The following is a 25,004-nucleotide window of genomic DNA, read 5'->3' on the forward strand; positions in this document are numbered from 1 at the left end:
ACTTTTGTCTGTTTAATTGAGGTAAGATACAAGAATGCCCCCTAATCACCCCCCCCCCCCCCCCCGCCTGAAAAAAAAGTAAAAGTGAGTTTAAAAAGAGTGTATGTTTGCGTGTTCACCAACAAACCCGCGAGTCGGCGTGTATTATGCCTGTTTTTATTTATTTATTATGTACGAGGCAGCAGAGGAGATAACCCCGCCCACTCCGATGATGCCGGAGAAACATGCGCCGACCTATTTCGCTGCTAGCTTAAGCAAGTTAGCGGTTGGTATTGACGCAAAATGGACACTGGCGATGGGTAAGTGTTGCCTTCCAGTCCTGTTTTCGCCGCACCACGCTCTTTGTGACGCGGTTGAGAACGAGAGAACACGTTTGTGGGCTTTCTCGAGGTTACCTGCAGGCAGTCATCCCACACCGGAGACTTTCTCACCGCTAAGGCTAGGCTAACCTGCTAGCATCTTTGCTTTTGAAAGAAGTTCTTTTTGGTCAGCTGTTTTAGTCGATTCCTTCGCCTCGCAATGAACGTCCGTTGACGTTCAAGAAGGGAGTCTGAGCACCTGAGCGCATCACGGCGAGCTTGTTTACGGTGTTTAAAAGAATGCCCCACCATCACCTATTTGCAATATTTCATGTATAACAAGATTACCTATTGCGCAAAGACAAGCATCACTCTCACGCACGCCAAAATGCATCACAAAGATGACTGACAATAAAATCTGCATAGTGTAACAAGAGCTTCAATGTATCTCTTGTTGCGTCAATCCACATAGTTTACGTCAGCAAAATCTCCCGATTCACCACCAAGGCTGAATAATAGACAGTCAAATTATTATCACCAGTCGTCACTGAATTATCTACTTTCTCAGGGACGTCAAACCCACTTTCACCGAGGGACATACACATCAGCATAATGGTTGGCCGGCATAATGGTTGGCCTGAAAGTGCCGGGTGCAACTTTAAAACAGGATGGACATCAAATGAATGCTCAGACTTCACAATGTTAAATAAATGCAAATATATTCCATATTTCAAGTTTAAAATATTGCATAAGTACAGACGCGTGGTACTGCCACATGAAAAAAAAACCACTCCAAAAAATCCCTCCTCCACTATCAAATAAATTTGACTTGTGCATTTGACAAGGTAGAATGTAACAATTCCGTCCGGTTGAAATCTCTGATGGAGCCGTTTGTGTTTGTCTTCTTTTTAAATTTTACATCTTTTGATATAGTTGGACTGACTTTATTTCATTTTTTACAGTATTTTAGGAAAGGAGCGTAGTTGCATAGCTAGTGATTTTTAATTTATAAAACAAACAAAAGCCCCTACTAATTGAAAATGCCTATAGTTTTCTATATTTGGTGAGGAATGGTTGGTCGCATGGCATCACTCTTTGAGGATACTGGTTAGTTACTGTCCAGTTGGCCTCTTTCAGAATGGAGGTGGAGGGCTGGGACTCGGCTCTGGAGGATGAGCTCGGCGTCTCTCTGGATGAGCTGAAGAAGTTGATCAACGAGATGGTGGAGAACAGCGAGCTCGTGCAGAATAAACGGGCTCAGCTCAGTGAGCTGACTCAGCGGGTGGAGCAGAAGGAGCAAGAGGAGGCGGCCACGGAGAAGCTCATCAACGATACCAAAAAGTGAGCTGCTGCACTGGCGGTGCCGGCGCTTGCCGAGTCACGCTGGGTCCTCTCGTTCCTCTCGGCCCTCAGGTCATTGGTGGAGTGCGAAAAGCTGGTGAGGGAGACGTACCAGAAGAACGGGCTGGTGTACAAGAGCAGCTCAGAGGACGAAGACGGCGGCGGCGGCCCTACGAGTGGTGAAGTCATAGAGATAGACGATGACGATGACGACGATGACGTCATCGCCGTCGGATGCTGTGAGTGCTTGCGCACCCTGCTCAAAATGGATTCCTCCAAATATAATACAGTCCACCCTCTTTTATGAAACATGGGATATCGTCTTTCCCTGTGGGAATGAGTGGCATTGCCATTAATCCGTTCCAGCGTTCAACCACCAAAAATAATATACTTAATATATATTTTTTAAATATGTGAAAATAGCAGTTCTCTGTAAACAGTTTGTAGAATATAATTTAATGCTCCAACCCAATTGACTGTACTGCTCCTTCTGGTGTGCCCGTCTTGAACACCAAGAGACACTACAGTCATATGGACACAATCGAAGAAGGATAGTCCTGCTTCTTCTTCAGATGTTTTATTTTTTCATGTGTTCTGTTGTATTATTTTTATTTTGTTTTAAAAGCTCTGTGAAGCGCATCTGTTCTTAACGTACGATGTAAAGAAGCGTTGTATTGCATAAACTTCAAGCGGGAGTGGGATTCAACAGCTCCAAGCCTCTTTTGTGAAGAATTGTTCATTGGTTACCAAACTGCTGCTTCTCGTCAACTCAACTCACTTCACAACAAGCAGCCGTTTCGTAACAAGTGAACGATTCTTCCCAAAAGAGACTTCAAGCTGTTTATTGCCTCTCACGTTTGAAGTTTAACGTCAAACTAAACATAAAACATGGAGTGTGACATGTATTTAAAGCAACCACATAGTTTTCCCTTTAGTCTGCTAGCTTAATGCTAATACTAGCCTAATGCTAGTGCTAGCCTAATGGGAAATGCCATAGGGACTGGCTAACTATTAGCATCAATGCAACGTTGTTCTAACCCAATTAATTTCATTGGTGACGGAAAATTTGAGATGCGAGTCTTTTAAATTAGGTATCTGGCTAAGAATTTCAACTGGTACCTCAAGACACCGCTGTATCCCAAAAAATGTTTTGTCCCTACTATATAAATTGGCAACGTTGGGACAGATAAGGAAATCTCTTCAAAGACTTCAAGTTTGTCCCAAATCAGCTTTCATGTGGGACTAGTTTCTTGTAATCCAAATGAACAATTCATACCTTGTTTCACTTCTCTCCGCATGTCAGTGGTGCCGCCACAGAAATCTGTCATCTCCATTCAAGAACCAATGGTAAGCACCAGGAGGACTTTGGACCGTTTGGTACGAAGCCGTGAGTGGGATAATTAGTTGCCCTTGACCGGGCGGGCTGCTGACCTGTCCGGCCTGTGCCCCCTGCGGGGTGTGCCCAAAGTCAGCTGGGATAGGCGAAAGCTTACCCGTGACAAAAATGGAAAACGATTGACGTGCGTGCATGGATCCGGCCTCACTGTGACATAACGCTGTTGCTGTTGGATTCAGGATACCGCCACTGCGATCAGGAAAACGTCTGAGCAGGTCAACAAATTGGTCCAAATCGTCACCAGACCTTCGCCAGGGACCGCCTTAACCAGATCGCCAGCACAGTCAGGTGCGTGCTTTCCCCCCCTAGAGAATTTATTTTCTCTGCGGAGCAGTTTTGTGAATCAATTACTTCATTTGAGGAGCAACTTTCACATTTTGTAAAACTATTTGTCCATCCATCCATCATTCCATCCTTCCATCCAACCATTTTTCCAGGTTAATCCCAGGAAGAAGCAAGGTTTTATTGAACAAAAAAACCAAAAACAATTGGCTTTCTTTTTTTGTGTGTAAAATGGGCGGTTTTTATATCTTAAATACACCTTGTGTATACCAGCAAACTGTATTTTTATGTCCAGAAGCAAAGCAAATTTTTTTTTTTTAAGGGATAAGAGCTACTGCCATATAATGTCATTTTGAGAATGTTTATTGTGCATACATCAAAAGTGACGGCAAACTCTACTGCTGTTATAAATATCTCTATATGTTTTTGCTCCTCTCTTGTATTCTCATATTTCCATTTAGCAAACTTTCCATCGCTAAACGCAGTCTCCCCAACCCGCAGGTCCTCACCCCACGCCGCCAGCCGTGATCGTGTCTCAGATCAGCACTCAGCCCGTGAGCCACATCAGCCCCAAGAAGAGAGAAGATGAGCTGCAAGTGGGCATGAACATTCTGGGCAAGAAACGCATGAAGACCTGGCACAAGGGCACCCTGGTTGCCATCAACGCCATCGGTGCGCGACCGTTTCCACTGACAACATTCAAAGTGGTGCAACTTGACCGACTGTGTTGTTGTGCGCACGTTCAGGCACAAATTCCTATAAATACAAAGTGAAGTTTGATAAAGGCAAGAGCCTGCTCTCGGGGAACCACGTGGCCTTCGACTACAACCCCACCTTGGAGAGTCTATTCGTGGGGGCCCGCGTGGTGGCCAAGTACAAGGACAGCCACCAAATGTGGCTGTACGCCGGCATCGTGGCGGAGATGCCCACCACCAAGAATCAGATGAGGTGCGTCGCCAGACGAGGTCAAACGGAAGTTAAAGGAGAGCCGCCGCTTGACGTCCCCGTTTGTCTGGCAGGTTTTTGATCTTCTTCGACGACGGCTACGCTTCCTACGTCAACCTGCCGGACCTCTTCCCTGTCTGCAGACCATGTAAGGCTCCTTTTCTTCTTGAATTGTCTCTGCGACTGACATTCATTTTGATCATGGACCAAGCTTGTCGATAATCACTCCTTTATTCAACCATAAAGGATGCTATTAGTACAATATTTTTTACAATTTCCATCCCTTTATTCAAAGACTTGACACTTTTTCAAATGGACAGTGCAAAAAATGCTCAAACGTAAATGAATGATGATCCAATTGCAGGTTTGGTTCCCAGTGGCATTCTTGCACCCACAACAAATTATGTACATCAATAATATTGAAAATAATGAAAGCCTATTAATTAAAAAAAATTAACAAATAATCTCATAGTAATGAGACTTTTGTATAACCTTGTACATTCATGTAGCTCTTATTTTTTAACATTCGTTACTGTTGCTAAATGTTTTTTTTTTGTAATTAATATCGTTTAATTGACAGTGAAGCGTACGTGGGAGGACATTGAGGACGCGTCGTGTCGCGACTTCATCGAGGAGTACATCACGGCGTACCCCAGCAGGCCCATGGTGCTTCTTAAAGTTGGCCAGATCATCAAAACAGAGTGGGAGGGAACCTGGTGGAAAAGTAAAGTCGAGGAAGTGGACGGCAGCTTGGTCAAGATCCTTTTTCTGGTACACAGAAACAACACTTGAATCAAATAATCCTGTGAGAGTGAAACAGCATTAAATAGCAAAAATCTGCATGCCCCTGTCCAATTGGCAGGTTGTTGTGATGTCAAAAAAAATTGTAATGTTTTTTCCCAGCACCAAAACGCAAATTTTCAGGATCACAGCAGCTAATTCTTCAAATTCTCGAAGCATGCTCAGGTTGAAGTGGCCATTCCAACCAGACTTTTTGACAGGGTGTCATTTTTTTGGAAATCTTGTCACATTGCTACTGATGGACCCCTACCCAAAAAGTCTTGAGTGCTATCACAAAATGATCAGTTTGAGGTTGTGCATATTTATGTAACCAACTTATTCTGCCGTTTTTTTTGTTGTTTTTTTTAATCTTTGAAAGATTTCAGTTTGTCTTTCATTGTACTTGTACAGGTTATGTAGGTCACGTTAAAGGTGGAAAGTTTCGAAATGACATATCTCAGTCTAATTTTTTGATGTCTCGAAAATTTGGCTGTTGAACAGGAGTGTGTAGACTTTTTATATATCCACTGTCTATCGTTCATTGATTTGGACAAACGGTCGCTCTGCCTCATTTGCTGTGCATCAGGATGATAAGAGGAGTGAGTGGATCTACCGCGGCTCCACCAGGTTGGAGCCGATGTTCAACTTGAAGATGACCACCGCCAACACGCAAGAGAAGAAGCTGGCCGGCCAGCTGAGGACGCGACCCAATATGGGTAACACCCACTCGAATATGCTCATCAGCGCCTTTGTTACACACACCTCTGCGCTATACAAATTATGCCTTGGCTAAAATTGTCATCCTCAGTTTTGATTGACACGATAAGAGAGGTATTGATAGAGGCGTATTGATAGAGGCATATAAACAGCTTACTGCTAACAATGCATAGCACTCGAGATGCTAAAGTGTAACATCGGCGCCGTTGTGTTGTTGTAACGCATACAGCAGCGGGATATTTGAACACACAAACGGTGGAGCAACGCGTCGACAAATTCTTGTCTGCCTTGAGTGATTTATTACCTCCGCCTACTGGGGTAGTTTGGCACTGGCTCAGTCCATCCAGATCACGGGTGTCAAACTCATTGTAGTTGTGGGCCAATTTGGAGTTAGGTCTTCCCTTGGAGGGCCGTTGTGACAGAGAAACCACAGAATTATTACCTGTGCACAACAAATCAATAGGCTACTAGTTTTGAAATCAACCAAGTCGATTTCAAATAGTTTGTTTAAGTACTGTTTAAGTGATGGTAAACAAAGTGACGAAATTATTGCAAAATCTCAACACTATTTATTACACATGACAATTTGCCATTTTGGTACAGATCTTAGTTAGTTGACGCACATGATTTGCTTTCACGGGCCACATAAATTGACCAAGCAGACCAAATCTGGCCCCCGGGCCTTGAGTTTGACACATGTGATCCATATGCATATAGCACTGCATATGGATGTTAAAATGACATTTTAATGAATTGTTTTGACTGTTCTTATTCAGTGTAACAGTACACAGGGTGCTGTATTTCTAAAAACACGTTACACTTGTTTTTGGGAAGCTGGAATTGGATTTCCATTGTACTGCTTTGCTTCTTGTGTTGCTCTCCAGGTGCACTGAGAAGTAAAGGCCCCGTAGTCCAGTACACTAGCGACGGCCATGTTGGAGCTTCTCCCATTGGAGTTTCTCCGATTAAGCCGGCACCCTCTCAGGGCCTTCTGACACCTCAAATCCAACAGCCGCCAACCACCCCAACAAGCAGTAACCTCACTCAGTTGCCACGTTCCGAGTACGTTGATGTCTATTGAGAATTACGGACGCTAACTGTATGCACAAAAATGTACACACACACACACACACACAACGTCACTAAAGGGAATGTTTCCACTCGCATTGAAGCGGCGCCTACCTCAGGCAGTTTAGCTCATCTTGTACTTCTCGCTCGTTAAAAATACTCGGCACGGCGTTAGTTTTTAATGTCGCCCGTGTGGCACGTGTCCTATTCCAACTGTAAATCGCTCATTGCCCCTGAAATGTTCACTGCACATGCGCGCGTGCCTGCCCGTTTGGTGAAGTCGTGCACACGGCGGTTGGACAAAACTCGATCAAACGTATGTAGATTTATCAATGGTAAGCGATCATCGTCCCACTGGCTCACTTTGTTTTTCTGCCTGTGCTCCCAACGAAGAACCAAACATCAGATGGCCAAGAAGAGCACGTCTCCGTTTGTTCCCGGCGTAGGCGGCACCCACGCCTCTAAAGTCATGCAGTCGCTCGCCACCAACCCCAGCAACGTGCCAAGGTGAAATGTCCGCTGCACAATCATCACAAGAAGTAGCATTGAAGCGTTGAGCTGATCGGAGTCTCTTTCCTGAATCGTCAGTCCCGCAGAGACTCCCGCGCCGGTTCAGTTGTATCCCAAAGCGACGGTGGCCCCCGCCACCTCGCCCGCGACGGCCCACCCGGCGGTCACCATCCCGCACCAGCCGTCATACCGAGCCCCGACCGACCGCATCTTCTACATGGAGCACCTCTGCCAGCCGGCCTGTTTGAACCGCGTACGGCCGGCCAAGCGCGACATTCACCGAGGGAAGAACCCTCTCCTCATTCCGCTACTGTACGACTTCCGACGCATGACGGGCCGGCGCAAAGTCAACCGCAAGGTGAGCCCGAAGGAACGCCCGATGCCGCGCCGCCTTCCTCCGATTTGGTGCTGAACGTGTGCAAATTTTCCCCCACTGTAGATGACCTTCCACGTGATCTACAAGGCCCCGTGCGGCCTCTGCCTGCGTAACATGACCGAGATCCAGCGCTACCTCTTCCAGACCACCTGTGACTTCATCTTCTTGGAGATGTTCTGTCTGGACCCCTACGTGCTGGTGGACCGCAACTTCCAGCCGCTCAGGCCCTTCTATTACATCGCAGACATCACCAGAGGGAACGAGGACATCCCGCTCTCCTGCGTCAACGAGATCGACTCCACGCCGCCCCCTAAAGTCGCCTACAGTAAGCGCGCGACGGATGCGGTTGATGACGTATTGATTCTGCCTTTGGGTTGACAATTGTCATTTAGAACCCAGTGATGGATGAAAGTTGTTTTCCCCACTTTTCAAGGCAAAGAGCGCATTCCGGAGGACGGGGTGTTCATCAACACAAGTCCAGACTTCCTGGTTGGGTGCGATTGCACCGATGGCTGTCAGGACAAGTGAGTCAAGTTGCACTCCAATCCGAGATTGATGTTTTATAAGTTTGTCCTGTAAAGATTATCCTTTGGTCCGAGGTGTGCTTAGAGAGTGAGTTTGTACCAATAATCGTGTCGATCTAAAGATAAAATCGGGAAAAGCCAACTACTCGTGACTCTTGACGCAGTGAATCTCGATAGCCAATCGACAAGCGACTTGAGTGAGCAACCAGGAATTGGCCGTCAAATAAAAACAAAACGGGTGAGAAGCTCATCTGGGAAGGGGGCTCGAGAGTCGAGCCGCTTCTCCACTTCGAGAGGAGCCAGATGAGGTGGCTCGGGCATCTGATACTCGTCTTGGCGTTTGGTTCCAGGTCCAAATGTTCTTGCCACCAGCTGACACTACAGGCTACCGGTTGTACTCCCGGTGGACAGATCAACCCGAACGCCGGCTTTCTGAACAAGCGTCTCGAGGAGTGCCTACCCACAGGGTCAGAATTTTTCGCGAAGACCGGACGGAGAGGTTCCTCATCACACATATTGACTCACTGGCTTTCGTGTCCCCAATCTGCTCAGCATCTACGAGTGTAATAAGCGCTGCAAGTGCTGCTCTCAAATGTGCACCAACCGGCTGGTGCAGCACGGCCTGCAGGTGCGTCTTCAGCTCTTCAAGACCCAAAACAAAGGCTGGGGCATCCGCTGCTTGGATGACGTGGCCAAGGGCTCCTTCGTCTGCATCTACGCCGGTACGACACATCCTCAAGTGGAGAGAAAAAAACTACTGTTTATTTCAAAGTCGCTGCTTGACCCCTTCAGGTAAAATCCTGACGGATGACTTTGCCGACAAAGAAGGCTTGGAGATGGGCGACGAGTATTTTGCTAACCTGGACCACATTGAGAGTGTGGAGAACTTCAAGGAGGGCTACGAGAGTGAGGCCCACTGCTCCGACAGCGAGGGCAGCGGTGTGGACATTTCCAGGTTAAAAATCCAGCCGTCTGCCTTAGTGGCAGCAAACTCCTTTGGACGGCAGGGCAAAAAGGGTGAGTCCCCCCCCTACGGCCCCTCACGGGCCTGTTACGGTAGCAGTTCGTGCTAACGCTGGACTGCCTGGTTGGTCATCGCTCCCACAGCCGACAGCTCGAGGTCGTCGGAGGAAAGCAACGAGGAAGAAGATAAGGATTCCAAGAGTGACGAAAGCGACAGTTCGGATGACACGTTTGTTAAAGACACCTACTACAGCAGCAGTTCTGTGTGGAGGAGTTACACCACGCGTGGACAAGCCAAAGGCCACAAGGAAGGTGAGCTTTCCGAGTCTGAAGTGACTCCCGCGCTCCAAACTTGCAATGTTTGCGCGTTGAAAAGTCTTATACCACCGCGTGGTGTCAGCATAGCTTGACGACACTCCGGTGCTGCCAAAACGGGGTCATGGGACACAGACTCGGCCCATACACAAATAATTGGTTTCCCCTCCAAAATGCCTTGAAATGCACATAAAACTGAGAGGATCATAAAGTATCAACGCCATGCTTCTAACCCATCTCCACTCCTGCCTATCGCACTTCGGTCTGATTGAATTCACAGCCGAGAGCAACATTTGTCCCGTGAACGCTTCCCTCCTACCTCAGGGAGTCAAGACGACAAAGATGGGAATCCCGCGGCGGCCAAAGGTGACGACAAGTCGCTGCCCGTGACCGAGGAGTCGGGAAAAAGCAAAGTGGCTTCCTGGCTCACCAGCCAGGGAATGAAGAAGGTGAGTCGACACCAAGACAATCACGACCACCATCAAAATGCGTTTTGTCATTCTGATTAAAATAAATCATTCTAGATGAAGATCTCCGGGCAACTGTTTGAACGTCACGTGATCTATTCCGACGTGCCATTTACATTCTGCGCGAGGTTAAATTGCTCAGCCGGAGATCTGTGTCACTGTCGCGTGATTGACCAAGATGGCGTTCATTTGTCTATTGAACACAGTAGTTGTGATAGTTTTAGCACTTTTATGAAAGCAACATCTTGATTTGAAAAAAAAAAAAAAAACAAGTTACGAGTAGTTTAAAACAAGTTCTCCGGTGGAAAATGAGCACTGGTAAGAGGCCACCATTTTCAAGTGCTTGGGTGACGTTGCTGAGCATTTACGTCAAGACCAAGCATGCACATAGTGTTGAAAAACACACTCTTCTAGAACCGCTTCATCAAATATTTTTTATCCAGTGTGGCATATGTTATGTCATTTGAATCCTGATCCTTTTCTGTTTCCTTCACAGGACTCTGGAGACCCCAAGAGGTGCGTCAGCGCTCACCACCTGGAATCAAACGTAACAATCAAACAGCAATGATCCCAGTCCTCAATGTGCCTGTCTTGACTCGCAGCCAAGTGAAGGGCGATACGCCCAAAAAGCAAGACATTACCACTCTCTCGGACAGCGACGACGTCCAGACCATCAGCTCCGGCTCAGACGACAATAAGGAGAAAGACAAAGCCGCCCCGGGTGAGAAAAGGGACAAACGAGCCGCATCCCTGCTGACGCGCTCCTAATTTGAGTCTCTCCCGCTTTGTTCAGGCGTGGTCAAGAAGCAAGTGGCCGTGAAATCCACTCGCGGCATCGCGCTCAAGACCGGCCACGGCATGATGGTGAAGACGGGCGCGCCTGGAGGCGGAGCGTCTCAGGGCGGGCCCAGCGGGAAGTCGGGCCAGCAGGGCGCAAGCGGCGGCGGCGGCGGCGAGAGCGGCCACAAAAACACGCGGCAATTCTTCGACGGCGAAGAGTCATGTTACATCATCGACGCCAAGCTGGAGGGAAACCTCGGCCGCTACCTCAACGTGAGTGAGCTCGACAAAGTCTTTGGACCGAAGGCGATCGCCATCACTTCTCTGTCCTCTCCTTTTTGGCGCTACAGCATAGCTGCAGTCCCAACCTGTTTGTCCAGAACGTCTTTGTGGACACGCACGACTTGAGGTTCCCCTGGGTGGCCTTTTTTGCCAGCAAGTGAGTTTGTCGCTCACCTTACATCAGGGGTGTCCAAACTTTTTGCCAAGGGGGCCAGATTTTATGTGGTAAAATGTCGGGGGGCCGACCTTGGCTGACATTCTTAACATTGAACAACAATATTGTTCAACAAATTTTAGTAAGCCAGTCTGTTTCACATTTCCATTTTTATTTTAATTTCAACAATCTTAAGAATTTCTTTTGGTTCATTTGAAACAGGAATTTGAAATATGACATATCAGTCAATATAAACACGGAGTGATGTCTTGTTAACTCGTGAGTGATGCTCTCTAGTGTCTAAATGCTATTACTCATTTAGTGAATGCTATTACTCATTTAGCCACTAGAGGGAAGCAGTACTCTATCAAACATCACTCACCAGTCTACGAGACCTCAGTCAATGCAACACGTGTTCCATGGCGCCCAACCTGCGGGCCAGACGGCACTGATTTTATGACGGGGGCCGAGGGCCGGATGAAATTCGACCGCGGGCCGGATTTGGCCCGCGGGCCGGACTTTGGACATGCCTGCCTTACATGCTGACGGGCGGCGAGTAGCAAACGTTTGCCGCTCAAGTGTTGTAAATGATATGTGATAAGTCCTGCATTTGTTTGGAAGTCGTGTTTGGTTTCAGGTTGTTGTTGTCTTTTATTTTTTACCTCAATCACATCCTTCATGTCCTTGCGCAGGCGTATCCGGGCGGGTACGGAGCTGACGTGGGACTACAACTACGAAGTGGGCAGCGTGGAGGGCAAAGTGCTGCTTTGCTGCTGCGGCTCCACCGAGTGTCGCGGTAGACTCCTGTGACCGCACCGCTTCTTTCAAACAAAACAAAAAGCTAGGATGTGCTTGTTGTCTTTTGAGTTAGAGTTTCATGACAGCTATTTTTTTTTTAATATGCATTCATGAAAGAAGGTTGGGTTACAGTGGAATAAAATGTCCTTTTCTTTCAGAAAGGGCTGCTCCAGGGTGCCTGTTTATTCCTTTTTTGCCCACTACAAGAGGGAAGTAGGGACTGCACGGTTCAATAATTTATTACTTAAGGTGATTTTTGATGACTTGGGTCATAAACACTGCAGAGCTATGTATAGGACATGCCAAAATCATGCATGTAATCAAATGAAGGAAACCCGTGACGTGACTTCTACTGGTAAATGCAATTGTTTGGCCACCTGTAATAAGATCTCAGAGTTTCATTCTTCTGATGCATTTGAATAATGACGGAAGGATGGTGGGCACTGACTTTAATTCCAGCTAGCTTGAATGTTCCAGCGCAACAGAAGCGAGATCATTTTCACGTTGCTTTCCAGATGACAATGGAATTCCATAGAAAGCATCAGTCGTGCTGAACATTGCCATTTGCTCATTTTAGCCCTTACTAAATATGTTAAAACGGATTTATCAACGTGCTTGGACATTTTTCAACGGAGGGAATGTGTTGGATTTTTAAAAAACAACGATTGACAATAATTTTGTGACGGATGGTGACTGGGAGGAAAAAAGAAGAAATTTGAAAGCTTGTTTGCTGTCAATTGAAGCGATTTTTTTTTCGGTGGGGAAAAAAAATTTAGATTTAATTTTAATTTTACCATATCACCCAGCCGTATCTGGAGAGTCCACCGGTATCTATTTTAAATCTCGAATCTTCTGTGTAATGTGCGATGTAATCTCCATCAACCCTCGAAAAGAAAGTCTTCCCTTCCCTGACAACCAAATCGGATGGACCAATCACAGCGTCCCATGCAGAAACATTCGACAATCCCACCCTAAAACTTTCAAAAATACCTCCGATCAATTTCGTGAGAAACCTTTTCACAACTTTAACTCACTTATCCAATATGTTTTACTACCCAGTTGTTTTAAGGCGAGGCACTGGATGTTTTTCGACGATTTGGTGAGTAAAATGTACATTTGTTAATTGAATATAAATGTGATCGACTAGCTAGCCAACGATAAACCCCGTTAATTGCTCTGGCTAAGGTGCTATGATGAAACCTATATTAGTCAACATAATTAGTTTTCAGACAAAGTATTATACCTTGTAAAAGATTTAAGTACAGTTATTTACATGTAATTAGAAGATGAAAATGATCTGCATAGGCAGCGCACGAGTATTTTTTTTTCAAGAAGCGATGATGTTCGAATGATGTAAGACGCCATCATTTGGATTGAAATGAACTTAAAAATGCCACTTAATCGGGTTTTTTTTGGGGGGGGGTGCGTACAATCAATTTCATTGAGCGTGTCTGAAAGCAGTGGCGAAATACGGGTATTGACGTGTAATTAGAAAATGAAATAATCTGTTTACGCAGCCCACGCGTCTCTTTTGTTGAAGTAGCACAACTACGCACACATTAAGACGTTCGTGACTGGCAATGCTTGTTTGTCTGTTTTTGCCCGGCGACCAGTCCAGGGTGTAGCCCAGCCGCGTCCCCCCCCCCCCCCCCCGCCCCCCAAAGTCGGTTTACAGCCGGAGCCTTCGGCTCCAGCTCATTTTGCTCTCTCATGATGACATTGAAAAAAAATGGATCGACCGCTGCACTTGTATTGGATTCAGATGAACTCTTTTTTTTTTTGCTTTGCTGAATGTAGGCTGGCGGCGACCCGTGGCGTCAACGTTACTCGCCGCGAATTGCTACAAGTCAATGTTCCGCGATCCTGGTAAGATCATTTTTCTTCTCTTCGTTCTCATCATCTCACTTGAACCTGCCTCGCTGTCATATTAAAACCCCGTTAACACGTTTTAAAGTTGAAAAATAAAATAACATGGTCTTCAATTAAACCCTTCGAGTTATGCTGTTGTGGCCCTGAATATTAGTCACCATAAAAGTTACAATGACTATTTCATATTTAGGGTATTTCCTGTGTTATGCAAACCTGTGAGAAAATATCAATATTGCGTTTTTTTGCATTTTGAGGGGGGGGGGGCTAGGGGTGGAACCTGAGGCACAAAAAAAATTGTGCACGCCACAGTAAAACTATTTTTGTTAAAATTCTTACTGGGGTGTTTCTGGTCTGTTTGGCTTAGTCATATAAGAAATTTAAAAAAAATGAGTTGCTTATGCCCGCAAATATGCACTTGATGACTTCCCAGTGACGACATCATGAGCTACATCCTGGTACAGGTCCCGCCTCCTCAGCCCGGCATGCCGCAGCCTCGCTTCTCCCTCTACTTGTCCTCCCAGCTGCAGTACGGCGTGGTGGTGGTCTACCATCGCCAGTGTGGCATGTTTCTGAGTGAGGAAGCGCTCACGTCACACGCACGCACGCCACCACTCGTAACTCTGCCACCTGCAGCCATTCTGAGAAAGAAAAAAAAAACACACCAGTAAAATGTTTCCCCCAGAAACTGGCGTAGATTTGTGAAGAGAAAGTAAGGAAGTAAGTGGCAAAAAGTGGTTTCACATACTGTCCCCCTTCAGAGGAGCTCCAGTCCCTTGTTGGCAAGCTGTTGAAGTATAGAGCCAAGAAGCTGGACATGGCGGACTTGAGCAGGTGAGGCCTAATCTTGCGCATTCTCCGGCAGTGAATAAAACGGCGTCTCTTTCTGTTTCATGCTAGAAAAAAGATGCTTTGCACAGACCCTCTGTCTCTTCTGGATGAGATCGATGGGCCGCTGGACCCACTATTTGGAGAGATGGACCAGTTCATACCAAGTCCCAGCACTCTAATTCAGGTGCTGAAAACACATACCGTCATTTCTGTACTATAAGCCGCGGCTTTTGTCACACGCTTTTCAACTCTGCGGCTTATATAACGAACGGGCCTATATACCGATTTCTCTAATGGCTGTCAGGGAGCGCTCAAGAATAAAAGGTAAGAATGAGACCAGTTGATACATACGTTTTCGAGGAAGACACGATCATCCGTCACACACCGAAAACAACCGGCCACGAGAGGGCGCATTTTGACCGGTGTTTTGCATCCACCAAGGATTACGACGGCAACAAAAAAAAACCTTCCGAAAGACATTGTCGTGAAAGCCGACGGGAAAGCGTAGATAGTAGAAAACCGAATGAAGGAACGGTCGACCGAGTGTTACGGCAAGTGAGGATTTTTTCCTTCATAGAAAAAAAAAAGCATTAGTCGACAATGAACAGTGACTTTTGTTTTTTTTTTTGTTTTTTTTTTTTTTTTACCAGACCTGTTGATGCTATTTTACTGCCGTGGTGCTGCTGTGCGACAGGCACTATTTGGAAAGAAAACTTAAGGTGTCTCATTAAAATGCTTTCTGTGTACCGTCTTTCTTTGTAAATATCTCAGGTTGCAATAATGTGGACACCTGCGGCTTATAAGCCGTATTTTTTTCCATTCAAAATGTGGTGGTTTATGAAGGTTGTTGTGCCGCTTCGCTGCCCAATTGTTCCATTCACATTGCGTTTGTGTCTCAGATGGAGCAAACCCCCGAGCGACGATCCTCTTCTACAGAGCTTGAATCCCACCCGGAGCGCTCGGCTTCACCGATGAGCAGTAAGAGCAATTTACCCTCATTCCATTTTCGGCGTCCCTTGTCCTCATTAGCATCAAAAGATTTGATGAAAGCCTTCCATGATAGACTGCTTGAGAAAATTGAACATGTTACGAGCATTCATTCATTCATTCATCTTCCGTACCGCCTGATCCTCACGAGGGTCGCGGGGGGTGCTGGAGCCTATCCCAGCTGTCTCCGGGCAGTAGGCGGGGGACACCCTGAATCGGTTGCCAGCCAATCGCAGGGCACACAGAGACGAACAACCATCTGCGCTCACACTCACACCTACGGAAAATTTAGAGTGTTCAATCAGCCTGCCACGCATGTTTTTGGAATGTGGGAGGAAACCGGAGCACCCGGAGAAAACCCACGCAGGCCCGGGGAGAACATGCAAACTCCACACAGGGAGGCCGGAGCTGGAATCGAACCCGGTACCTCTGCACTGTGAAGCCGACGTGCTAACCACTGGACTACTGGGCCCCGCTCTGTTACGAGCATAACGCAGAAAAAAAAAATACATGTCCGTCTGCAACCGGAGAGAATCTTTTCTGCTCGATGCCTTCGCTCCGTGTTGCTATGTTGCGCAGGAGATCCTGACGTCACATTGACACTGCAAATGTCATGCTGATGAAATGCTTCCCGCGTCTTATGTGACTCTTGGTTTCGACCCTCTCCCAGGACACACCGTGTCTCCAGAAAGCATCACCATCAAAGAGCCTGCTGCCATAGTTTTCCCCGAGGTACCACACACACACACACACACACACACACACTCACCAGAGCGGACAGGATTGGGAAAACATTCAGGCTTATGTTTGATTTGATTTGGTGTTTATCGGCAGTTTTTGGGCCCAGACCTGGACGACGACGTCAACGTTACAATTGAAGCTCTGCAGGCCCAGATTGGCCACTTCCTGACCGGTGAGCCACCGTTTCCCATGACGCCGGAAGGCAGGGCAAAGGTCAACTTCTCGTCTATGCGTCCCTTTCCAACGGCAGAAGATGCAGCAGAGGTGGAGCGAGCGAGGAAGACGACGCTTGGGGGAGAGGCCACAGAGACCGCCCTCACGTAAAGCCAAATCTGAAAGACGACACACATTTTACACAGCTACGCACATAGATGAACACTCGGATAAAACGGCGCCTGCTCAGACGTCATCCAAATACTGGCACTGTTGTTCAAAGGCGATTTTGATGAATTTGATCAGGGAACGGGCAAGATGCATTCTGAGCTCTGCACACGTGTGTGTGTGGTGGAGAGCAGATTTATTTCCTTCAAAAATACAGAGCTGCCAATTGCTACGGATTGCCCGTAATGTGTTATAACAAATGTCTAAACGAGATCTCATTACGGCTGGAGAATGAGGTGAATCGGGTATTTTAAAAAAAAATAATCACGGTTCACAGTGTCCAAAAAGGTTAAAAACGAGAAAAAAATATTTGGTAGATAATCGCGATGTATGTTTGACAACACGCTACTTCCGCTAGTGGCTCCGATGATGTAAGCGTCACTGTGGAAGCTACACATATGGATGCTAGCCGGCGAGTCTTAAGTCAGCTGAAAGGTCATGACCCGATGGCTGCTAGTTTTCCTAATTTTCACATCAGCTTTGACAAACGCAAGCAGATGTGGAGATTCCAGCATGCAATGAAAGGTACACTTTGACTCGCCATGAGTGAAGTTAGCTGTGACCACTCCTACAGGTGCGCAGCCCTCCTTCTCAAAGATCCACCGGCCTTGCGCTTGTCCGCGAAATGATCAACATTGGGTCTAAGCCCTCGGTCCGCAATCTTTTTTTGCCCCACGGAGCTGTTTAATGTCAGACAATATTTTCAGGGACGGGCCTTTAAAGCTTTTTCTAAACATAATAATAAAAACGAATCGTAACACGAGGAACGTCCTATCTGGCCGCAACGCTCTCTGCTCGGATTTCCGCCTACTTTAAAACTATCCATCACCTGTGACCGTCCTTGCTCAGAGCGGATCCCACGACGGCATCCGACCGGGACCTCATCTTGCCAACCCGGGATGGATCCTCGGGGATGCCTCAACCCCTCGCTGATCAAATGACCCCCGTTGCTCCTCCCCCGCCATCCTCGTCACCTCCGATGGCTGCGGTGCCGGCTCCAGACATGAAGGTACAAACCTGAGGAGGCTCCGCTGGTCTGAATAAAAAAGGCGATGATGATGATGATATTTATTTTGTGCACTAACCGCCAACTCGCAGGGGACGTCCCTCGTCACGACTGTCTAATATTGCGACAAGTGGGAAAGAGAATCTTATTGACGGCCATGATGTATGATGATACAGTGGTAACTTATATTACAGCTAATATGTACAGCATCGTATTGGCCCGTATATAAAACGCCCCTGAATTATTGAACACCAAATCAATTTTTATACAGAAAATAATTACAGAAACAAATGATTATAACAATATATTTGAGAGAAAAAAAAGCATGTTATTTTGCCTCATTTAAATCTAAAGTGCAATCACATTCGTAAATGAATGGCTTCTGGTTTTTGAAATGTCAATTACACGATAACTTCTCAACTTCTCCTCTTCGACCCACTTTGCTCCAGATTGTCACTACGTTTCTCCATTTTCTGTTATCTCTTCTATTATTTTCTTCTCTTTTCATTCTTCCCGCTATTTTTTAAATTTTTTCTTTTTTTTTTCCTTTTTTTTGTAATATTTATTTTTATTTATTATTTATTTTTTATCATTTTTATTTTTATTCTTCGTGGCAGGGGTTCGCTTTGGCCTGGGGACTCAAGTTCAGCATTCGCTCAATGATATTTGGCGCCATCTAGCGTCGTGAATGCGTATAATATCTAGACCCCGAATATAAGACGACCCCCACTTTTTCTTGTTTCAATGCAAAAAACACCGTCTTATATTCGGGCCAATGCGCTATATGAAATTGTAGGTTTGCGTACAGTTTTTTCAGGCCAAAACTTCTTGGCCCGTGCAGAAAATAAGGCCGGCGCTCGCATTCGGACCACCGTGTCATTTGCTTGTCTCTTTTTTGGGGGAAATAAAATAATTATCCGCAGGGGTCAGAGACGTCGTCGTAGAAGCGAAAACGTCACTAACACTGTGACACTTGGAACAGAAATAGTCGCGACGTCGCTCGGACCAACGTCCGCGTCCGTTCAAAACGAAAGCTGCGCCTGTTTTACATTTTTCTTCAGGGTCAATGTAAGGGCAGGTCAGAGACTATGGGCGTACCACAGGTAGCCCCCGCACCGTATCTTTTTTTTTACCCAGTCTGACTTCCGACTATCAAAATTTATATAACTATTATACGCAGCCGAGTTGACCTCTGCAGTTGAACTTTTTCACAATCGTATTGCATCATCGTAAAAGGAGATCTGAGGTGAGATCATAGAGAGAACGCGTCCTGACATCGCTCAAAGCACCTGGGAAGCATCCGGAATCCATCGCTTTCATGTCTTTACCGCCTTTTGTGGGAAGTTGAGGCATTACTTTGTGACAGCATTCGTCATCGCTTTCATTTTGAGGATTTCAGCTGGGTGGCAACACATCTCGAAGCCAACAGCCACTACTTCCTCTTTGTTTTATGGCACTTGGCGCCAAGGTCACGCAACAAAATCTCAGTGCAAAATGTGCGTCTCGTTGGACACAGGTGAGGGTCTCGTAGCTTCGGAATGATTTGAACGCCGAAGTATGATGTCACCCGTATCGCTTTAAGCTCCCGATTTCCTTTCAAGTCTTTTCCGGTTACGAATATATATTCCCAATGTCCCGTTCTAGCAACCGGAATGTTCTTTTCTTGGCTGGCAAATGAGGGCGACTGTTCTTGCGTCCTAGGATGCGCCCCGCCCAGAGGAGACACAGCCGAAGAAGAAGAGGAAGAGGGGGAGGCAACTGATCTTCTTGGACCCGCAGACGCAGATTCCCTACGAGGAGCTGGAGCAGCAGATCAAGGACGACTTGTTTGCGACCAGGGTGCAGCAGCTCCTCTCGGTCGAGTCGCGCGGGCTGAAGACTGCTGAGGCGCTGCTCAGCCAGCCCTGCGGCTGTCAGTATCGCAAGTCGCTTCGCACTTGTCTTTTGGGGGGTGGATGGGATGGGGGTGGGGGGCGCAGTTTCTGTGGAGTTCGCTCCGAGAACTGTTTTTAACTGATTTTTGGGGGTGCGGAATCCAAAACGGATCAAATTTTTTCTCTTATCCGCCAAGTGTTTGAGCTCTAAGACCCCCGTTTTGGGTCTAAAACGGGGGTCTATGAAATAAATGTATTCCTCCCCCGCCCGCCCCCGTCCATGGCAGCTTTCACCTTCGTTCGCATTCTCCTCCGTCCTCACGCTTCTCCACCTGCTGTTCTTTGAAAGCTCACCTCGGTAACCTTTCCAAAAATATAACACCGAGCTATTTCTCCCTCCCCATTCCTCCGCCGCTGCTGCTCTCCTTCCCACAGTTTTACCTGAAGAGTTAGACTCGCTCTGGACTCAGAACGCCACCGTCACGCCTCTCGACAGCATCGAGCTGTGGCCCGTCGGCGAAGGCGCGGCCACCAGTAGTTCTGAGGAAGGGCGTGCGATCGGGCCCGACGGCAGCAGCGTCGAGGTTAGCAAGGGGGAGGAGGAGGGGGAGGCACACTACTTAATTTGGAGGACAGCAAATGTGATGATGAGTTGACTCTTGTGTCGTGTGTGTGTGTGTGTGTGTGTGTGTGATGGCAGGTGCCGAGAGAAGGAACAGAACCCGAGGCGCCAGAAATGTCAGGTACACGCAGGGCAGCTGCAATTCTTGTCCCGAGACAACAATAGCCTGACACAGTTTAGCTTTAGTTTGTTTGTTTTAGTTTGTTTACCCACCGGTAGAGTGGAAGCACCTGTGGCGAAAGCCAAACTACGCAGGGTCTGTCAATTTTTTATTTTTTTTTGTTATTAAACTTTTTATTGAATTTTTTCAAACATTTAGAAAAAAGAAAAACATGGTCACGTGTTTAAGTACATAGAACCACACCAGTTCCGGGCATCAAAATAGTACATACATACATTGACATCCCTGTAAAACTTTTTACTGCCCTCCCACATATACAATGTCCTGAACACTGTGCCATATGAGTAGAAAAGTAATGAAATAAAATAAAATAATAATAATAAACAAAAATAAACTTGGGCGGCCCGGTAGTCCAGTGGTTAGCACGTCGGCTTCACAGTGCAGAGGTACCGGGTTCGATTCCAGCTCCGGCCTCCCTGTGTGGAGTTTGCATGTTCTCCCCGGGCCTGCGTGGGTTTTCTCCGGGTGCTCCGGTTTCCTCCCACATTCCAAAAACATGCGTGGCAGGCTGATTGCACACTCTAAATTGACCCTAGGTGTGAGTGTGAGCGCGAATGGTTGTTCGTTTCTGTGTGCCCTGCGATTGGCTGGCAACCGATTCAGGGTGTCCCCTGCCTACTGCCCGAAGACAGCTGGGATAGGCTCCAGCACCCCCCGCGACCCTAGTGAGGATCAAGCGGCTCGGAGGATGAATGAATGAATGAATGAATGAAAAATGAACTTGAGTGGAATGGGGCCAATAGGGGTAACTCAACTATCTGTTCAAGCACTACCTTAGGTTTCCGTAAATTTTATCCAGGTATCCCATAATGTCTCAAATTTTTCACGTTCGCCTCGAAGAATAAATGTCAGTTTCTCTATTTCAAAAATGTCCCCAACCACCTTAGTCCAGTCTTTGACTGCTGGGGGTCAGGGTCTGTCAATTTTTAAAATTGAAAAATAGGGACACGGTATTTTGTCTCCCTGTGTTACATGCGTGTGTGTGTGTGTGTGTGTGCCAGGTTCTGGTTCTGGTTCACTTCCACTGGAGGTGTCCAACCGGCAGGAATCCCCCAAACGCATCTCCCCAATCTGCCCACTTGAGCAAGAAAGGTGATTTTCATAGAAATATGCGCAGTGGTGCCTTGCGATACGTGCTGCCACCTGCTGGATGTCTCGAGGTATGAGCAGAATTCCTAAAACTTGCGTGCTTTTCGATCACCGCGGCGAGATGGTGCCGGCGCACTTCACAAGATCTGGCAACCTGCAATTCACATCGGTTTCCTTTTGGGGTGGAAGGACACGGATCAGTCTGAACCTCTTATCCTCACGAGGGCGGAGCTTATTCTAGCAGTCTTCGGGCAGTCGGCGAGGTGCACCCTGAACTGAGGCGGGCATGCTTACAAATTGACCACCGTGCCCCGCACTGCTTGGTGACTTATTTTATCTGGCACTCAAACATTAAATTAAGAAAAACTTTTTTTTTTAAACTGCATTTTCAAAAAAGAAACCAAAAAGTGACAGGCGCCATGGATCAATGGTAGAGTGGTTTTCTCTCAACCCAGAGGTTGTGGGTTCAATCCCTGGCCATTGTGGCCATGTCGAAGTGTTCTTGAGCAAGATACTGAACCGCAAGTTGTCAAAACAAAAATTTGCTGTAATCCCAAACTATGCTAAACCAGTTCTTCTGATCAAAATTTTCAGGTTATACGAACCGCAAATGTTTCGAGAGTAAGTAACCTTTGCGGCTGGAACGGATTAACTGCATTTCCATTCATTCCGATGGGGAAAGACGACTTGAATAATTTTGCGATAAAAAATGTGGTCTCAGTACGAAAGAAAGTCATATCGCAAGGTATCACTTGTTTGTGAATATGACGAGCGAGGTAACGTATCCTTTACGTGACCCGTTTCCATCCATCAGCGTTTTGCAAGATGGCGCCGCACTGGAGGGGATCCCCGAGTTGCCGGAAGACAGGTTGGCGAAATCAGAGGAGTCACCTGCTTCTGAGCCGCACTCCTGGCAGATGAGTAGCGACGGGAGTGCGAGCGTGTGATCGTGTGCACTGATGTGTGCGTGTGTGTGTGTGTGTGTGTGTGTGTGTGTCTGCAGGCCATTGTGGAGCGAGCTGAAAGATAGAACTCTGCTTTTTCATTCTCTCCTTCCGCCAGAGCCCGACCGCAAGACTGTCAGCAACATTTTCCAGAAGCTCCTTAGTAAGATGACTGTTTTCAACCATTAGCCAAGTTCAAAATGATTTGACTGTGATTACAAACGCCGATGTTTCCCAACCTTGAACTGAGCCGAGCCATTTTACATGAGAAAAAAATCCCACCGCGCCGTCAAACAAAATGGCTGAAATAATGACAATTCCAATTGACGCAAATTGACAAAGGGCTGGCAGAGTATTTGGTGATTAGTGATGGTGATAAATTATCGCTCGCTCATGAGATTCAGCTGTGGGCATATTTGATCGTCGTCGAGCTTGGTGGAAATGTGCGTGAGCAGTCGGACCTTTTCCCGCTCCACTTTTGTTGTGTTGTGTAGCTTCGTTCAGACAGGATTTGTCCTATTTTTATTTTCTCGACGATTGTCAGCGGGAAAAAAAAATTGACCAAATTTCCATCTGTGGGCATATTTGCTCGTCGTCGAGCTTGGTGGAAATGTGCGTGAGCAGTCGGACCTGTTCCTGCTCCTGCTCCACTTTTGTTGTGTTGTGTAGCTTCGTTCAGACAGGATTTGTCCTGTTTTTATTTTCTCGACGATTGTCAGCGGGAAAAAAAATTGACCAAATTTCCATCTGTGGGCATATTTGCGCGTCGTCGAGCTTGGTGGAAATGTGCGTGAGCAGTCGGACCTGTTCCTGCTCCTGCTCCACTTTAGTTGTGTTGTGTAGCTTCGTTCAGACAGGATTTGTCCTGTTTTTATTTTCTCGACGATTGTCACCGGGGAAAAAAATTGACCAAATTTGGACTTGAGATTCAGCTGTGGGCATATTTGCTCGCAGTCGGACCTGTTCCTGCTCCTGCTCCACTTTTTTTGTGTTGTGTAGCTTCATTCAGACAGGATTTGTCCTGTTTTTATTTTCTCGACGATTGTCAGCGGGGAAAAAAATTGACTAAATTTGGACTTGAGATTCAGCTGTGGGCATAGTTGCACCTCGCCGAGCTTGGTGGAAATGTGCGTGAGCAGTCGGACCTGTTGCTGCTCCTGCTCCACTTTTGTTGTGTTGTGTAGCTTCGTTCAGACAGGATTTGTCCTGCTTTTATTTTCTCGACGATTGTCAGCGGGAAAAAAAATTGACCAAATTTGGACTTGAGATTCAGCTGTGGGCATATTTGCTCGCAGTCGGACCTGTTCCTGCTCCTGCTCCACTTTTGTTGTGTTGTGTAGCTTCGTTCAGACAGGAGTTGTCCTGTTTTTATTTTCTCGACGATTGTCAGCGGGGGAAAAAAAATTGACCAAATTTGGACTTGAGATTCAGCTGTGGGCATATTTGCTCGTCGTCGAGCTTGGTGGAAATGTGCGTGAGCAGTCAGACCTGTTCCTGCTCCTGCTCCACTTTTGTTGTGTTGTTTTTATTTTCTCGACGATTGTCGGCGGGGAAAAAAAAATTGACCAGATTTGGACTTGGAAGTTTTAGCTTTGACCCCCGACGACATAACAGTAGATGAACATATCAGAGGGAAAAGATCAATTGCGAGAACGGCCACAATGTGTGATTTTGACCCATTACGAGATTTTTCAATTCAATGCGATGCTTGCGCTATTGTTGTCTTGTAGATATTTTGGCGACTGGTACATTGCGTGCAGAGCAGTTCGAACCATACGGGGACATCGTGGTCCAACTTGGTCCCAAGTACAACAAAGATCTTCTGCCTGAGTGAAGCATCTCCCCTTCTTCAATCTGTTCATTGTTCATCGTATCCGTTGTACATTTTTTACACATTCTGACTTTGGGAATACTGGTTTAAAAGTCCCAAAAGGAAATTTGGAAATTGTAACACCAAGTAGTTGTTCGACATTTTTTTACAACTTCGGATTTTATTCAAGAATTTTTATTCTTGTTTCAAGGCAAAAAATGTCTTCTACATTGTATCAAATGTAATTGTTGTACGTTTTTACATCTTAAAAGCGACCTGATGTTTGTTACTTATTGTAAATGGCAATGAGTTAAAAAAAAAAAGAAACTGCTGTTGTTTTTACGATAGTCGCAGCAGGCAGATTATAATAATCTTGACAGTTTTTACATGCCACGCAGTCTGTCCACTTTTTTTTTTTTTAAAGCGTAAGAAATTCACTGTTATCTTGACATTCCCTCCAATAAAGTTCAATCCAATGTGATGCGAGTTTAGTGTCAGAAACGTGAGCAGTGCCCATCAGGACAGGTGTGACAAAACACAGGCGAGGTGAAGGAGGTGCGAGGACGGCGGCACAGTGAAGTGAAACCGGAGCGCTGCCCCCCCCCCCCCCCCCCACCCTCCTTTGGCCAGATCTTGAGTCTTCCGTCACTCCAAGAGGGCTTGTCAGCGCCGCTA

At 46.6% G+C, this 25,004-nt stretch overlaps 2 protein-coding genes and 1 long non-coding RNA gene across 4 annotated transcripts in view; 2 read left to right on the forward strand and 1 right to left on the reverse strand.

Moving 5' to 3' along the window:
- The window catches only part of LOC127600698 (uncharacterized), a 135,198-nt gene that overhangs the window by 50,264 nt on the left and 59,930 nt on the right, over window positions 1-25,004 (reverse strand). The window lies entirely within an intron of this gene.
- LOC127600433 (histone-lysine N-methyltransferase SETDB1-B-like) lies at window positions 155-12,158 on the forward strand. The gene is given in 26 exon segments (XM_052064963.1): window positions 155-275; window positions 278-299; window positions 1,437-1,640; window positions 1,713-1,879; window positions 2,944-2,987; window positions 3,216-3,324; window positions 3,820-3,990; window positions 4,065-4,266; window positions 4,338-4,411; window positions 4,844-5,034; window positions 5,630-5,759; window positions 6,645-6,822; window positions 7,222-7,335; window positions 7,417-7,696; window positions 7,778-8,039; window positions 8,148-8,238; window positions 8,589-8,705; window positions 8,791-8,960; window positions 9,031-9,255; window positions 9,346-9,513; window positions 9,841-9,965; window positions 10,480-10,499; window positions 10,586-10,704; window positions 10,777-11,036; window positions 11,114-11,202; window positions 11,892-12,158. Coding segments are annotated over 26 exon segments (3,756 nt in total). The 5' UTR covers window positions 155-169; the 3' UTR covers window positions 12,010-12,158.
- Window positions 13,026-24,810, forward strand: LOC127600502 (meiotic recombination protein REC8 homolog). Of its 2 annotated transcripts, none has more exons than XM_052065128.1 (16): window positions 13,026-13,096; window positions 13,795-13,863; window positions 14,297-14,439; window positions 14,625-14,697; window positions 14,764-14,878; window positions 15,594-15,672; window positions 16,352-16,413; window positions 16,516-16,742; window positions 17,653-17,812; window positions 19,511-19,721; window positions 20,119-20,267; window positions 20,384-20,425; window positions 21,493-21,578; window positions 22,390-22,443; window positions 22,579-22,682; window positions 24,250-24,810. In XM_052065128.1, the coding sequence occupies exons 1-16, from the start codon at window positions 13,041-13,043 to the stop codon at window positions 24,351-24,353; spliced, it is 1,734 nt and encodes a 577-aa protein (XP_051921088.1). In that variant the 5' UTR covers window positions 13,026-13,040; the 3' UTR covers window positions 24,354-24,810. The 2 variants fall into 2 exon arrangements, with proteins under 2 accessions (XP_051921088.1, XP_051921089.1); XM_052065129.1 differs by having other exon boundaries at window positions 22,638-22,682.

This window comes from Hippocampus zosterae, chromosome 5 (genome assembly GCF_025434085.1).
Source record: "Hippocampus zosterae strain Florida chromosome 5, ASM2543408v3, whole genome shotgun sequence".
NCBI classification, from domain to species: domain Eukaryota; kingdom Metazoa; phylum Chordata; class Actinopteri; order Syngnathiformes; family Syngnathidae; genus Hippocampus; species Hippocampus zosterae.

Bases quoted from the DNA above. Each gene is read 5' to 3' on its own strand.
- LOC127600502 (XM_052065128.1), top strand. From the start codon at position 13,041: ATGTTTTACTACCCAGTTGTTTTAAGGCGAGGCACTGGATGTTTTTCG. The intron at 16,414-16,515 runs GTACCACACACA...GTTTATCGGCAG, and splicing joins CTGCCATAGTTTTCCCCGAG to TTTTTGGGCCCAGACCTGGA. The intron at 16,743-17,652 runs GTAAAGCCAAAT...GTCCTTGCTCAG, and splicing joins GCCACAGAGACCGCCCTCAC to AGCGGATCCCACGACGGCAT.